Source organism: Siphateles boraxobius, unplaced genomic scaffold (assembly GCF_051911475.1).
Source record: "Siphateles boraxobius isolate OS27281-9 unplaced genomic scaffold, OSU_SipBor_1 25, whole genome shotgun sequence".
Classification (NCBI taxonomy): Eukaryota; Metazoa; Chordata; class Actinopteri; order Cypriniformes; family Leuciscidae; genus Siphateles; species Siphateles boraxobius.
The window spans coordinates 31,230,761-31,247,886 of record NW_027508866.1 but is presented as its reverse complement, the minus strand read 5'-3'; the positions used below and the strand labels follow the sequence as shown (position 1 = coordinate 31,247,886).

At 43.5% G+C, this 17,126-nt stretch overlaps 1 protein-coding gene across 4 annotated transcripts in view; it reads left to right on the top strand.

Moving 5' to 3' along the window:
• The window catches only part of cabp1b (calcium binding protein 1b), a 43,151-nt gene that overhangs the window by 23,362 nt on the left and 2,663 nt on the right, over positions 1-17,126 (top strand). For 2 of the 4 annotated variants that reach the window (XR_013207163.1, XM_077243486.1), the window contains exons 2-6: positions 8,376-8,406; positions 9,150-9,293; positions 9,377-9,486; positions 10,591-10,665; positions 10,750-10,822. Coding sequence is in view for 3 of the 4 variants with exons in the window: in XM_077243486.1 (XP_077099601.1) it covers positions 8,376-8,406; positions 9,150-9,293; positions 9,377-9,486; positions 10,591-10,665; positions 10,750-10,822 (433 nt within the window). In the remaining variant the exon portion in view is untranslated. Of the gene's footprint in view, positions 1-4,978; positions 5,142-8,375; positions 8,407-9,149; positions 9,294-9,376; positions 9,487-10,590; positions 10,666-10,749; positions 10,823-17,126 lie in introns of all 4 variants that reach the window. The other 2 variants (XM_077243487.1, XM_077243488.1) reach the window with 2 other exon arrangements.

Here is a 17,126-nt window from a genome sequence, read left to right as displayed (position 1 = left end):
GATAGAAAATTCTGTCATTAATTACTCACCCTCATGTTCCAAACCCTTAAGACTTGTTCCAAACCCGTTATTGGTTCTTGCTGAAGCTCAAACGTGCTGCGTAACACGAGAATGAACCTCACTGGTTCTTGCTGAAGCTCAAAATGTGCCGCATAACACGAGAATTAACCTCATTGGTTCTTGCTGAAGCTCATATGTGCCGCATAACACGAGAATTAACCTCATTGGTTCTTGCTGAAGCTCAAATGTGCCGCATAACACGAGAATTAATCTCATTGGTTCTTGCTGAAGCTCATATGTGCCGCATAACACGAGAATTAACCTCATTGGTTCTTGCTGAAGCTCAAGCGTGCTGCGTAAGATTGCGAGTTGTAAGTTGATGAAAGTTTATCTGTTCATTATATAAAGTGATCCAGTCTCTTCAGAAATTTTTGGGTATTTCTCAATTCATATGGATTAGTTTTCAGAACTTTTTGAAGCGTCAAAGTGTTAGTTGTTAAGCTACTGATAGAAAGCTCTCAGATTTCATCAAAAAAAAATCATTTGTGTTCTGAAGATGAAAGAAAGTCTTACGGGTTTGGAATGACATGAGGGTGAATAATTAATGACAGAATTTAATGTTTTGGGAGAACTATTCCTTAAATGTACAAGCAATATAACTGCATTTAATAATATCACATCCTAAAGTTCTTGACAATGATGTCTGAAAGGTTTCAGAAGTTCTTCTCAATCATCTCTAGATATCTTGGAATGTGCGTACTCACGGATTAGCATGAGATATCAGGTGCTGGCACCTGCTAAGACCCCAATCGCGCAGGTTTCTTCGGAAGAATATACAAGCTGGCACCTTACAGCTTTGGCAACAGATGGAGTGTGAAGGTCATGTGCAAATAGAGGGGAGATGCAACTCACATGTTTGGACAGACATACAGTATATGTGCATGCATCATGCAACCATATTAGAGTGGGAACATTTCAAAAAGCTTGACCAGTAGTGTCAGAAGCTTCATGGCAAGATCTTTAGTATATGAGGCCAAATGAGACTGTTTGTGCGTGTATACCTCAATCTTGCCCAGCAGTCGGATGCAGATTACTTTAGCCGCATGTGATAGGACAGGATAGCAGGAAGAGATCTAAGGAATAGAAATTAGATCTAAAGGAGAAAAAAACTTTGTTAATTAAATCAGTTTGATGTCAACGTAAAATCCCAAAAAAGTGAGACTTTTGTCAATCAGGAATTGATTGGATGTAAAAAGTGAGCGAGTCATGTGGCTGGAGAGGAGGAGTTGAAAAAATCAGGGATTCATGACATCATCTGAAAGGAAAGTCATTTCAGAAGCGTAGCAAGTTGTTATATTTTGATGAAAGATTATAATTGCTGCGCCCCAGTTCGTGGCAGCAGAATACTTGGAATACTCTCCTCATGTTTTTTGCATAATGATGCATTTAATAGTTAATGACCAAACGTATCTTTATAAAAGTTCACAATGTTGTTGTGGATGAATGAAATATTTTTCGTCAGGTGGTATTTGTTATTGATCGCTCAAACCCCTTTACCTAAACCTCTCTACTCAGCATCGCACGTCCACCACGTTTGTTGTTTTTGAACACTTCTTATTTGTGTTTGTAGTTCTGAACCAAATCCTCTTCAAAAAAAGCACAATGAGTTGTGGGCAATATAAGAGCGTGCATGGATCTTACTCATTTCAACACTATGATTCGGGACACACTGTATATATGAATACTATTTAGTACAGATAGTATTTTGCTTTGGAATAACATGCAACACTGAATTGCGCACAATAAGACCAGGAACTTCATTAAAAGGATTCGTGCTGAGTTGAAGGTCATGCGCTAAAGTACTAGCTATCTATGATTAAATCATTTGAGTGATAATTGATCAGTATAAATACAAACAGATATGGTTTTAAAACTTTTCAGTAGCTGTTTCTCGATAAGCACTCTGATTAGCTCTTAGATGACGTTGGTCTTCTCTTTAATTAAACCGTGGGTCTGTCAGTAATTGGGGAGATGCTCTTTGTGTGTTTGTGAGTTATATTCCGCATGCTCTTCACCTCTTCTGCCTGTCGGCTAATTGGTCATTATAATGTTCTGGCTGACTGGTTTCATTCTTATCCTGATTAGCCCTCCACTAAACATGAGCAGTTATACGTTCTCAAAGCATTCTTGGTTATTTGAGAATCTATTCTCATATAATGATGTCAGTTAGTCCACATCTTCACCCTTCAATGATCGAAACACTCGTGATCAGCGAGTTTCATTTGTGAGAACAAGGCAAGAACCACTTGGATTTGTTTTTAAAATACCTTAAGCTTAGTGTGATCATTTGTTTTTATGGCAGCAATCAAATGACATGGCATTGCAGCAGTGTGCCGTGAGTAAGAAAGTGGATGAATTATTCAGTTTGAATGATATCTGATCTTAAAGGTTCTGTCAGTTGCTGAAAGGGAAGAGAGAATAGAGGGCAAAGTCTGGCACAATGTGATTTACCCAAATAGGACGTGTTCCTGGATCAACAGCCTTTCTTGGTCTTACACGGAACAATGTTCCTGTCAGACAACCATATCCCTAATGGTACATTTCATGCAAACTCAGATGTGGGATGTTGCTACCCGATATCTCTGGCCTCTGAATATATAGATTCAGTTGTCTGTTCTGTTCTCTGATGCTTGCGATTAGAATAAAAAAGATGGTTTACCGTATTTGTTTTTGAATGAAATCATTATGTTTGATGAATCTGAACATAGTGTTTACATGAATGCTAAATAAAATGATTGTGTTGATGTGCGTGTTTATATGTTACAAGCTTAAAATTGGAATTGATCTTTTGACATGCGCACAAATATAGAGTTTCCCTCTGTTGGCACATACTAAGCATCATCCTTCCATCACTTCTTTTCTTTATTTTAAAAAGCTTAATATTTATTTATTTGGGGTCCTAACTAGGAGACGACAAGCACATAAAGCTTTGTGCTGTGCTGTTTCCCTGTAGTGCTGCATCTCAGGGGGCTTTCACACTAGCACTTTTGGTGCGCACCCGGGTTCGAATGACGTCAGAGTTCGGTTCCTTTGGATGATGTGAACGCTGTCTTGCGAACTCGGGTGCGCACCCACGAACCTTACTCGGGTCCGCTTAAAAATTTGGTCTGGGGTACAGTTCTTGTGAACTCCAGTACGGTTCGTTGCTGATATGAACGCAATCGAACCAAACCGCGGAAGTGAACCGCTATTGATGATGTATAATGTATAATGTGGTCGACAGGACAGTTGTCAGTGTGTGTGTGTGTGTGTGTGTGTGTGTATATACACTTACCTTGAGGAAAAGGTAAGCAATCGAACTCGGGTTCGGAACAGGCAATCGAACCAAGTGTGAAAGTGCCCTAAGGTAGGGTAGGCAATTTTCAGAGAGCCTAGCTTTAAAGCCTAAGATCCCAACCTCTCTGCAGAGCATTTTCAAAGCCACGCCTTCTTTCAAAACACATGAACGCATAAGAGCAGGGAGCAAATAAAAGATTAGAGACGTTAGAGACATTAGAGACGGCGTTAAACTACCTCATGTCTCAAAGCACATAACATTACAATAATAATGAACATAACTTTAAGAGCACTGACCTGTTCCACCTGATTGCTGCAGATTAACTTCGCCGTTGATAGTGTTGACTGACATTGAAATGTATAAATTCGAGTCTCAAACCACTCCGAGTATAACATCACAGATTTCCATCTCTTCCATATTACAGTAGTTATGGCGTGAACGCAGTATAAGCTCATTGTTCTGGTTCAGGAGGAACTGTAAAAGACGGCTGCTGTTGCACTTGGTTACTGACGTCTGTTTAACTGTGCATAACATGAAACACGCTGATGACGTGCGAGCAGGTGCGCGGAGGGAAGAAAATACATACGTTGACAGGCAGGTAGGACATCAAATCATTGTATTCGAACCTAATGCAATGATTGGACAAACATTTTATGGCCCTACACCTTCCGCAGATGATATATATACACATAAGGAAAATTTAGACCACTTAAATAAGTGATTTCTATCAGGATGCGAAGAAACTTTCAACCAGCATAACAAAAAAAAGATTCTGGATCAAATAACCTACCCTGCCTTTAGTACCAGGCCAGGGGTAAACAGGGCCACAAACGATGCGTTTTGGTCGAGGGGATCACAAGTAGACGAAGGGAGACACATTCCTGTTTGCACCTGGTGTTTTAACTCATTTCTTTTGTCCACTGTCGACTGCTTCTTTCCTGATTACTTTGAGGGGAGGGTCTATGGGTGGGTCCCTCTGTTTTCGTCAAAACACTAGCGGGAGGGTTAAATGTTTATGTGCACTAACATTACGTCAGAGTTCTGCTGCTTGTGTTGTTAGAAAACCAAATGTTGCAGTGTGAGTCGACAAGTTTTCTTTGGACTGCATCTTCCGCCCACACCGAGATGAGGCACCTGGTGCACATGCCTGATGAATACCTGATCGGTCTAAACGTTGAACTGTTCATAAATAAATATATATAGAGTGCGGACATAATTTTTTTCATAAAATCCATTTCCATCATCCTCAGTAGCAGCACAGGAGTGCTAAAATCCAATTTTTATAATCCTAAAATTATGAAACTGTCAAGAGAATCAATTTTATTCCAACTGTAATCTCGTAAACAAGGACCATGCTCTCATAAATAGGAACTTCCCAGGAGACCCTGAAAGCTGATCCAGTTGGGTAAAACACATTAAGCGCACAGTCTGAAGATAGAGCTCTGCTCACGGAAAGATACTAAAAAAGTTTCAATTAATTTTCAATCAGTCGCTTGACCTGACGGCTGACTGAATTGACTGACTGACCTGTCCATCCATTGTGTCAGACAGACAACCTTGTAGTTTCTAATTGTGTCTTTACACCACGTTCCCTTTTCACTTACTTGTCCGGGGCCGTTGGGACATGATGGCTGCCCTCAGGACCGGAAGCGCAGCTACAAAGCAGTGAAGTCATGTGAGGAAGGGGTGACATCTGGAGAGGCCCTCGCGGCCTTGGCTCAGAACTCAACATACATGCACAATGTGCTCGGGCCTGCCTGCATCTTCCTCCGCAAGGGCTTCGCTGAGAGCCGGAAGGCTGTACGTAAGTCTGGACATGCACATCTACACACATATGATAATGCAAAACAAGTTCTCACTTACCTTCTTACATTTTAGAATTCGACACACTATATGCATGGAATATTATATAAGGGATTAAGTACTGTCATCATCCCTAAATAAAGTTGTATCGACTGGCTGACTTAACAATATCAAATAAATAATCAAATGTGAATAATCAAAATAATTCACGTTAAATATTAGTTCAAATATACTTATACCACAGGGCTGTTGAATGCTTGATTCTGATTGGTTGAGAACGTTCTAAGGTGTGCAATTATTTTCAGGGAAACGCACGGCTAAAGTAGTTCCAGGCAGGTCTTGACTGCATTACCGTTCCATATCACTTTGCATAGTTAACTGTAATAACCGAAAATAGGATACAATTTATAACAAGAAAAAAAAATGACAGACAATATTGATAGATCATGTCTGTCACAGGGCACAAGTGTGAAACAAGCCTGAGAAGCTACTGGGCACCTTCCGCTAAAGAGAGAAAGAAATGGAGCTTGATCCTCTCAGGAAACAAAAGTACAAACGAAAATCAAGCCAAGGATCACCAGGAAAAAATCCCCTCTGCTAACATGCACTTGATCTGCCATTTTCGATGTCTAACTTCACAATCAATGGAAACGTGCAGTTTAATTTTAACAGATAAAGTATAGGCCTTATAGTCCTATCTATAATCAATAGAAAATTAAACTGAATATACATAGATAGTCCTGCTGCAAGGGTTTATGTTATTAGCCTATTAATAGGCCTATAACAAATAAATAAATAGCCTAACACACATGCTTTTCTGTCTCATTATTACAACCTCTCTGTCTCTCTAATAATTGCACTAATAACTGCATTAGTCTGCTATCAGTGGCTCAAACCTCCGTTACTAACTCTAAAATGACGTTTTGGAATTAGCAACGGAGACATTAATAAGATGAGTAGGAAATTAGTCCTACATACAAGAGCGTTTTAATGACTAAAAACTTGATAAATGTCTTGAAATGCATCATCTGAACAATGTTTCGAGGTGTGGTAACTGTAGTATTAGCGGAATAATTGACTCCGGGCCGTTGAATTATAACGGCCTGTCGTCAATTATTTCTTACAAATTGACAAATTTTGTATATCCAGTTTAGTAGGAATTACCAGAATCAAGCATTCCAGAGATCATGCAATAAATTAAAAAAATATTTCAGAAATTTAATCTGTATTTTTATGGAAATAGTATCCATAAAAATGGTAATCTCTAGTCAAAATACAGAGATCATCTGTAAATGGGTATTTGACATCCCCTTTTCTATGATGTGACATGCTATATTATCTACTTTAAACAGCATTTTGCCAAGTTGTGTAAATATTTATGTAAACCGCTTTTATGAGCTCACTGAGAGATTATTTGTAGTTAAAGTGGACTAATGCAGGTAAAAGGATTGGGGGGGGGGGGCACATTATAAATACAGTACAGCAGTGCTTTCCCTCTGTTGAATCTTTTTGCGATACAGTGAAATAAATCATATTTTACCCGAGTTGTGTATGCGAGTTCAAAGTATGTTTTGAATAAGATACAATATCACATAGCCTGTATTGAATATTATGACTATGTACCGCTGAATAATGGCAAGAATTGTCTCTATTGACTCTATGAACATTGCTGTAACGGTGGCTGTTTCAGAGGAACGAGAGATCCAGATGCAGCAAACATTTATTCAAACAAACATAATAAAAGTAAATCCAGGCAAAACTGATAAATGCAGACACGGCAAGGAAGGCCAACAAAACTGACAACAAGCACGCACACAAAACATCCAGAGAAGGACAACTCCAGAAAATAGAACATGAGAAACACTTGGGTATAAATACACTCAAGGGGAGATTGGCGAACAAGACACACCTGGGAACAATCATGAACTAATCAACAAGAAAAACTACAAAGGAGTACAAAACATGGCACAGAATAGGAAATAACATAAAAGTCCACACAAGACAAGGGGAACACAAGACAGGAATCATGACAATTGCAGTCTGATTCACAAATAAATGAATCTTATGACTCAGTTCTTTGAGTCAGAAACATACAGCGCAACCAATGTAGTGTAATTGCCGAATGAATGACTCTTATGAGACGGTTCTTTTAATGGATCAAACATATATAGAGCGACCAATCTGATTCCCAAACTAGTGACTCTTATGAGCCGGTTCTTTTCAGTGATTCAAAAACATATAGCACAACCAAATTAGTCAGATTCCTGAAAGAGTGAATAAGAGCTGGTTCTGAATTTACTAAAACAGTGCTACCAGTGTCTGATTTCTGAACAAATGATTCTTATGAGCTGGTTCTTTTAATGAATAGCCTATTTCAAAAAATAATTTACCGGTTTGAATCAATCTGACAATTCCTTCACTGAACTGAACCCATTTAAGTGGTTAATGTCTCTATATATGTATAAATTCACACACACACACACACACACACACACACACACACACACACACACACACACACACACACACACACACACACACACACACACACACACACACACACACACACACACACACACAACAGAGTTATGAACAATATTAATATATATAGGTTTTGAATATATATGTGCAAAATGTGGTAAGCACTGATACAATTTTGAGGTACACAAGGCTGTTTCTTTCTTCAAATGAAGAAAGTTTGCAGACAGTCATAAAAAAGCAGTGCTGCGTGTGTGTTAATGTATGTATCGCAGGGATCTGCGTTTATTAGCCTCCGCAGGGGTCTTGGGTCACGTGATTGAGTTCCTCTGCAGGAGCTCAGAGAGTGTTTGGAGGTGAGCCCTGTGTGTGCTTGTGTTCGAGGAGATGTGTGGAACAGGGAATTCTGGGATCAAATAAAAACTAACTGCTTAAGCTGATTATGAGAGATCAATCCTGAGTTTATATGTGCTGTTCCAGATTACTTAATCCAAATAGGAAGATCGAATTAAAAAAATCTGACGTAAATTCCATTGGAGACGTGGTGAAACCATGAAAAGGTTGTATTAGTTTACATATGCCATTGTGATCCTAATGCTGTAATGACTTTCTGCTTCTCTCTAGCCAGAAAATGGTGCATTGAATTAAATGACTGGATTGTTCACAGTGGGAGAAGGATGCAGCTGATGTCATCAATGGAACAAACTGCACACATTTGTGTGGATTGTTGTTGATTACTTTGTTTATTTTGTTGCAGAACAGAGAGCTGAGACCAGAGGAAATGGATGGTAAGTTCTAGCTAATAATTAGAAATGTTTCTTGAACAGCATATTAGAATGATTTCTGCAGGATCATGTGACTCTGAAGACTGGAGTAATGATGCTGAAAATTCAGCTTTGATCACAGGAATAAAATGTGTGTGTGTGAGAGTACTTTCTTTTTACACTAATAAAAAGGACAGTTGTCTTTCTTGCATCTATAAAACCTGAGATTACCTAAAACACTGTTATTTTGCTGCCTTTGAAAACTCTGGACATGCAAATCTAGTTTTTAAGTATTCAACATTCCAGCCTTTAATTCCATACGCGTCTTTCATAAAGCCTTTTAATAAGACAAAGATTATCTCACCTTCTGTTCCCTGCAAATGCATTATAAAAAGAAGCCGCTCATAGTAAACATGCAGTTATTAGGTTGATTGTTTGATATTAAACTGAACTACAGTGTTTTGATCTCGCTATGACATTTCGCAGCATACAATGTGTCAATCATTCCATTTTAATTTGAAGAGTTATATTTTTTATTCTATTCTATTTTTTATTCTAATCTGAAATATATTTTCGTGTAGAGAGGGTTTGCAAAGAAGTATTTAGTTACAAGTGTTTTGGTCATTCATAGATTGTTGTGCTTTGTAATTCAAAAATTGTTTTTGCATGAGGGAATTATAATTGTACTATAAAATATTCTCTTTTCATCATCTCCGACTCCCTCTCAACTGTCCTTTTTTTTCCTGACCCGCTTTCTATCTTCACAGAGCTACGAGAAGCCTTCAAAGAGTTTGATAAAGACAAAGACGGCTTCATTGGCTGCAAAGACCTGGGGAACTGCATGAGAACTATGGGATACATGCCCACTGAGATGGAGCTCATCGAACTGAGCCAGCAGATCAACATGAACCGGAAGTTTTCTTTAACATACATGACTCTATTTGATGCTGCCTACATAGGAAGCTCACTAAGTTCTGTGTCCTCTGTCTTATAGTGGGGGGACATGTGGATTTTGAAGACTTTGTGGAGTTGATGGGCCCCAAACTTCTGGCTGAGACGGCAGATATGATCGGAGTAAAGGAATTGAGAGACGCTTTCAAAGAGGTGAGTGAGGTAGGGCTGCATGATTTGGAGAAATAATCAAATTGTGATTTTTTTTTTTGTATAAAGATTTGGCCAGAATTGTTAAATTCTATATCAGTATGGCTATAAAAAAATTAAAAATAAATATTATTTATATAAAAATATAAAACATACTAAATAAAATTTAAATAAGAAATATTACTAATATAATATTTTACTGCACATAAAATGGAGTATTTAAGAAAATTATGATAATAATTATTTTATTTTACATTACAACTGTAAAAATCAAATTGCTTTTTTTCTGATAAAATTCCAGGTTTCCTGTGTAGGGCTGCACAACTGACCAACATTTTGTGATTTTATATCAGTATGTCTATAAAATAATAATAATAAATACTATTATTGTTGTTGTTATTATGTTTATAGCAATTATAAAACAATAATAATTAATTATGATTATTATTATATTATTATTATATAAAATATAATTTACTATTACTATATTTTTTACTATATAATATTTTACTATATAATTTACAATTACTGTTAATACTGTTAATTAATATTTCATAAAATATTATTATTAATATTAATTATAATCATAAATATAAAAAAATACTACAAACTAAATAAAAAATAAAAAATATTCCTATTGTAACATTTCACTGTACAATACTATTATTTTCATTTTCAAATGTTAAACCATCAAACTTTTATTTTGATGGAACACTGCAGGGAAACACATTGCAAGTGTAAGAACACAGTGTCGCACCTCAAACTGAAAAATGTAGCGAATTCTATATATATTTCATTAAATCGCAGCCTTTGTGATTAAATAATCGCACTAAGCCATTTGATGATTTTGGTTTTATTTCAATGAATAGTGCAGCCATAAGGTGAAGGTGCCACACAACATGAAAATAGCTCACAAATAAAATGGCAGAAAATGAAAAACAAGGGGTAAATGAAGAAATAACATTAGCAAATAACATGTACCATTTTTTGTGTAGACTTCCTGCTTCGTAAAACACAGTAAAATTGCTTAAAATTGCCATTCAGGGCAGGATAATTTGGATCCAGACATGCTAGAGAAACACTCTTGTTTTGTTTTCCTTCTCTCAGTTTGACACCAACGGAGACGGTCAGATTAGTACAGCAGAACTCAGAGAGGCCATGAAGAAACTGCTGGGCCAGCAGGTGCTGTCATTTACTGTGCTGAACCATCTGAAAGCTTTTAGCTCTCCTCCAGTTTCATCATTTTATTGATCCTCTTTCCTTCAGGTGGGTCACAGAGATCTGGAGGACATTCTGCGGGACATCGATTTAAACGGAGACGGGCACGTCGACTTTGAAGGTGAGCCACCTTGTGTGGATTTTGCGCTGCTAATTAGTAATGCGAATTTCACTGCTGCAGTTTCTATATTGCTGCGCAATAGCTTGATTGACTCAGTTTATGCGGCCTGGGAGAAAAGTTATCTGTCCACAATAACCCAAAAAATATTAGTTCCCTTTCGTTGTCACTCCGAGTTACGTCGGATGACGACGAATTGGGGTTTCGCTTAGAAAGCCTATCAACTTCGAGTATTACAAAACGAGCCAATGGCAAAGAAATGCCATGGGTCTGCGAAATTTGCATAGCGTAACTCCGCCCCACCTCGTGGGTATAAAACGAGGAAGCCGGCAACATGCAGATATGTTTTTGCTTCGGAGCCAAGTGTAATTCTTCACTCCCTAAGCTATCTCTGATTGTCAGCTTCTTAAGAGACGAGCAACTCTCCAGTGTTGGTGTGACGGCGATCTCCCGGCGAGTGCACACTTCCTGCCTATCTGAGCGTGGTTTGCCAGTGAGTGTGTTCTCCAAAGGCGCTTCAGCACTGAGTTTCTCTCACAAAAAGAGCTTGCACGTGGCACGTCTTTTTAAAGATGCCCTCGCCCGTGCACTTCTGGTTGCGGTCGGCTTGTGTCTGACTCTGATGGGCACGAGCGCTGTCTAGTGTGTTTGGGCATCTCTCTGTGGGAACATGACCATCGCAACACTTAGATCGAGACTCAATGATCTCGCAAGAATGAGAGTCCCCTCATCCACACCCCGATCTAGCGCCTCCTCGAGAGGCTCTATTTCGGCTGGTGGCCAGGGTGATCTTAGGGTGACTGTGTGGAACAAAGCGCCGACTATTTGTCCGTGCCCCACAGCACCTTCACCCGTGTTGCATCCCGCGAGCGTTTAGAGGATTCCCGCGGGACCGTCGTTTGAGGTCCCGCGGGTTTCCTTTGGCGCTCCAGAGGAAGACGTGATGTCAATCCCAGCATCACAACGCGGGTCTGATTCATCTGGAAGTGACGACTCGTCACAGCTGCCACCTTCGGGTGTGAATACGGCTGTGGCTCAGTCTGATCCAGAGATGACGGCCATGCTTTCCCGGGCGGCTGCGAGCATTGGTTTAGAGTGGACCCCTCCAGCCTGTCCTGAGCGCTCGCGGCTGGACGATTGGTTTTTGGGTGGAGCTGCGGCTTCCCGTCCTCAGCCTGCCCCAATACCTTTCTTCCCGGACGTGCATGATGAAATCTCGAAGTCCTGGAAGACTCCCATGTCTTCCCGCGACCGCTCGCTGGTTTCATCCACCTTTCCCCCCCATCGATGGGGCAGCTGCCCGTGGGTACACTGGGCTCCCCCCGGTTGAACGCTCTGTTGCGATGCAGCTGTGTCCTCAGAGTGCTTCTTCTCGCGGCGAGCCTAAGCACCCATCCAAAGGCTGTAGGTTTTCGTCTACCCTAGTGGCGAAGTCCTGCAGAGCGGCGGGACAGGCGGCTGCCTCTTTGCATGCCATGGCCACTCTGCAGGTCTACCAGGGCAAGGTGCTAAGGGACATGCACGAGGGTAGGACGGACCCAGGGCTCTTTGATGAGCTGCGCGACGAAGGTGAACGCACGCTCCCTGGGTCTGGTGATGTCCACAGCTATGGTCCAGGAGAGACATCTGTGGCTGAACCTGGCTGACATGCGGGATTCTGAGCGGTCCCGCCTGCTCGACACCTCCATGTCCCAGGCCGGCCTATTTTGCGGTGTGGTGGACCATTTCGCCCAACAGTTCTCCACAGCCCAGAAACAGACTGAGGCTATTAAGCATATTCTGCCCCGACGGCCTGCTGCTGCCTCCACCCAGCCGACCGGGCAGAACCCTCAGTCTGTTCGCCACCGAGGGCGCCCTCTTGCGGCTCCTGCAGCTCCGGCCCCTCCCGCCCGGCCCAAGCAGCAGCCTCCACTCGGGCCCGGTCGCGGAGGAAGCCGTAAGAAGGTGCCCCAGCCCTCTCCAGCCCCGCACCCCGCTAAACGCCGGGCCGAGCGGCGCTCCTGAGACAGGCTGCTCAGGGATGTTGAAAGTTACTTCACAGGAGATGGTAGCAGGACCACTCCTTCCGCCGGTGGAGGGCTGGGGGAGAATCTTTTGTTCTCCACTCCCCGCTGCTCACCCATGGGTGGGCAGCACCCTAATGTGGTTAAAGGAAGGAGTGACATTTCCATCCCTGAGCACACAGAGTTCTCGGACAACACGGTGCGCCGCCCCCAAGCCGTGCATCCCTCGTCCTCCTCTGTCCCAGAGCCGGTTGACAGTACGCGCCGTTCCTGGACCGTGCCGCTCTCATCCGCCCCTGTCGCCAGCCCCATGGCAGAGCAGACCCCCGTGGAACGTTCTTCCTTCCCTGGTCTCCTCTGTCAGGGCGCGGTTAATGATTGTGCCCCCACACCGGGCCGCTATGCCGTCCAGGTCCGGGCCAGTCATTCCGCCCTGCTGCACCACCGGTGGGAAGTTCTTGGGAGCCTGGCTAGAGCTTCCCCACCTGTCCCGCTGGGTCGCACGGATGATCAGGCTTGGCTACGCGATTCAGTTCACGCGGTCTCCTCCCCGCTTCAGGGGAGTCCGCTCTACGTTGATCGGTGGCTATGCCCCTATCATGAGAGCAGAGATCGCTACCCTGCTGGCGAAGGGTGCGATCGAGACCGTCCCTCCGGCCGAGATGAGGACCGGCTTCTACAGCCTGTACTTCATTGTCCCAAAGAAAAAAACGGTGGGTTACGGCCAATCCTGGACCTGCGCGTGCTGAACCGCTCCCTTCACAGGCTGCCGTTCAAGATGCTCACTGCCAAACGCATTTTCGAATGTGTGTGGCCCCAGGATTGGTTTGCAGCAATCGTCCTGAAGGACGCCTACTTCCATGTCTCCATTCTCCCTCGACACAGACCGTTCCTACGGTTTGCTTTCGAGGGGCAGGCATACCAGTACACGGTTTTCCCTTTTGGGCTAGCCCTGTCTCCTCACGTCTCCACGAAGTTCGTCGAGGCAGCCCTTGTTCCCCTTCAGGGACACGGGGTTCGCATCCTGAACTATATCGACGACTGGCTCATCCTAGCTCACTCTCGAGACCAGGTTTGCGAACACAGGGACCTAGTGCTCCGGCACCTAGCTCGTCTGGGCCTTCGGGTCAACTGGGAAAAGAGCAAACTTTGCCCCGTGCAGAGGATCTCTTTTCTCGGTATGGATATCGACTCGGTCGCCATGTCCGCGCAGCTTACGAGCGAGTGCGCGCAGTCACTGCTGACTTGCCTGAGACAGTTCGAGGGCAAGAGTGCGGTTCCACTGAAACTTTTTCCGAGGCTCCTGGTGCATATGGCATCTGCAGCCGTGGCAACGCCGCTCGGATTGCTTCATATGAGACCGCTTCAGCTTTGGCTTCGCGACCGAGCCCCGAGTTGGGCATGGCAACACGCACCCTCCGAGTAACAGTTACTCCGACCGGCCGTCAGACATTCACCCCGTGGTCGAACCTCAGTTTTCTACGGGCTGTAGTGCCCCTGTAACGAGCTTCGCGGCATGTTGTTGTAACGACAGATGCCTCCTCCACGGGCTGGGGTGCCATGTGCAATGGATGTGCTGCCGCGGGCTCCTGGACAGGACTCCGACGCCTCTGGCATGTCAATTGCCTCGAGTTGCTGGCTGTACGTCTTGCTTTGCGCCGCTTCCGGGCCGTGCTCAAGAACCAACAGGTACTAGTCCGTTCAGACAATACCGCCACTGTAGCGTACATCAACCATCAGGTGGTCTACTCTCCCGCCGTATGTTGCAACTCGCCCGCCACCTCCTCATATGGAGTCAGAAGCATCTGAGGTCGCTTCATGCCATTTATATCCCCGGAGCCCTGAACTGTGCAGCCGACGAGCTCTCACGGCTTCAGCTTCTCCCGGGAGATTGGCGACTCCATCCCCAGTCGGTTCAGCTGATTTGGGACCAGTTCGGGGACGCACAGATAGATCTATTTGCCTCTCACGACTCGACTCATTGCGCCCAGTTTTATTCCCTGACCGTGGGCAGGCTCGGCACGGATGCACTGGCGGACAGCTGGCCGCGGGGCCGCAAATATGCGTTTCCCCCAGTGAGCCTTCTTGCGCAGACCCTGCGCAAGGTCAGGGAGGACATGGAGCAGGTCATTCTGGTCGCGCCTTACTGGCCCGCTCGGACCTGGTTTTCCGAACTAGTACTCCTCGCAACAGCACCTCCTTGGCCGATTCCCCTGAGGAAGGACCTCCTTTCTCAGGGACGGGGCACCCTATGGCACCCTCGTCCCGATCTTTGGAACCTCCACGTGTGGCTCCTGGATGGGACGAGGCAGGTTTGAGTACCCTACCACCAGCGGTGGTATACCAGGCATACCAGCAGCAAGGTCGACCGTGCCCCCTTGGTGTGACTGCCCACTCCACCCGGAGTGTGGCGTCCTCTTGGACTCTAGTGCATGGCGCCTCGCTAACAGACATCTGCAGCTCTGCAGGCTGGGCGACGCCTAACACATTCGCCAGATTCTACAATCTCCGAGTGGAGCCAGTGTCCTCTCATGTACTCGCGTCAACCAGCTAGTACTGGACCCGCTCAGGTGTCTTCGCTTGCTCGCCATTCCACTCCACGCACTGGATACGTGCGATTTCTCCTCAGGTGAGCTTCTCCAAAAGCCCTGAGTTCCTCCAGCACTCCTGACGTCGACGCCAGTGTCTATTGCCTGCGCGTCGGCTAGGTGCCCCCCGTGTGCATGGTCCCTCCTCTGAACGACCCCCACATGTGTATTTCCACTGTAAGTCTCTCTGAGCATGTGTCTTTCCCTTGGCAAGCCACCTTGCCACCCCTGGGGTTGAAATATTCCACCTGCGGCTGGACACCCCAGTGTTCTCCATATGCATCCCTCTGGGTCATATGTGTATTCTCTAAGTCCCCCCTCTGGGTTGGCAATAATTGCATATTTCCTCTAAGCTATGGGATATGCTCCCCAGTGTACCTTGGTATTCCTGTGCTAATAGGAATCCTTCGTCTGTGCCAGTCTCACGACAAGGATCTCAGATTTACGCAGGGCACTGGAAGGCAGCCGAGAAGGTGGCGGGATTAGGCTGGTAACCCCATTCGTCGTCATCCGACGTAACTCGGAGTGACAACGAAAGGGAACGTCTCGGTTACGAATGTAACCCTTGTTCCCTGAGTAGGGAACGGAGACATTACGTCTGCCTGCCACTTTCCGCTGTACCGCGGGAATCACCTGAGCTCAGTCTTGGCTCCTCAGCGAAGATACATATCTGCATGTTGCCGGCTTCCTCCTTTTATACCCACGAGGTTGGGCGGAGTTACGCTATGCAAATTCCGCAGACCCATGGCATTTCTTTGCCATTGGCTCGTTTTGTAATACTCGAAGTTGATAGGCTTTCTAAGCGAAACCCCATTTGTCGTCATCCGACGTAACGTCTCCGTTCCCTACTCAGGGAACGAGGGTTACATACGTAACCGAGACGATTCACGTTCCCTCAGTGTTTCTGCAGTAAAGTGTAATTCTAAAAAAAATCACAATTCCATGGTAAATCCCAGATTGAATTGTTTGTTTGTTTGTTTGTTTGTTTATTAATTTATATAGCACTCATTCGATTAATTTGATGTATTTAAGTGCCGCTCCATTGGCCTGTTTCTCTTGGGACAAATGTACTGACTTTAAACAACAACACTGGAGTTATTTTAATGACTATTTATTTATTTATTTATTTATTTTATTTAGCACAACAACAAAACAAATAGATATTTAAACAATACATATGGATTATACAGGAGAGGTAAGAAACCCCCAAGGGCTTATAGTAAAACCTCCCCTCTGGATTTTCAATTAATACTACACCAAAATATTATAATAAATGACAATAATCATCACAATAATAACAGACAATTAAAAACAACACATATACAGAACTTTTAACAATCACACAAGTGTTTTTTCATGCTTGACTTAAATACTGACAATGATGAGCTAGTTTTAATAATACGAGGAATAGTATTCCAAAGTGACGGTCCTCTATATTTTAAGGAAAATTGACCAAGAGTTGTATGATAGTAGGGAAGATGAACATTCATTGCTTGTCGGGTTGGATATGAGTGGACATCAGAGTTAATTAAAAAATAGTTATTAAACACTTTTGGGAGGCTATGATTTTGAACCATATATTTGTACATAAAGATAGATGTTTGATAGATGTTTATGGTAAAAATAGATAAAATATTTAATTGCTTAAACAGATGGTTCACACCGATTAGATGCTGTTGCCAATCTAACAAACTTTTTTTGGATCAAAACGATTTT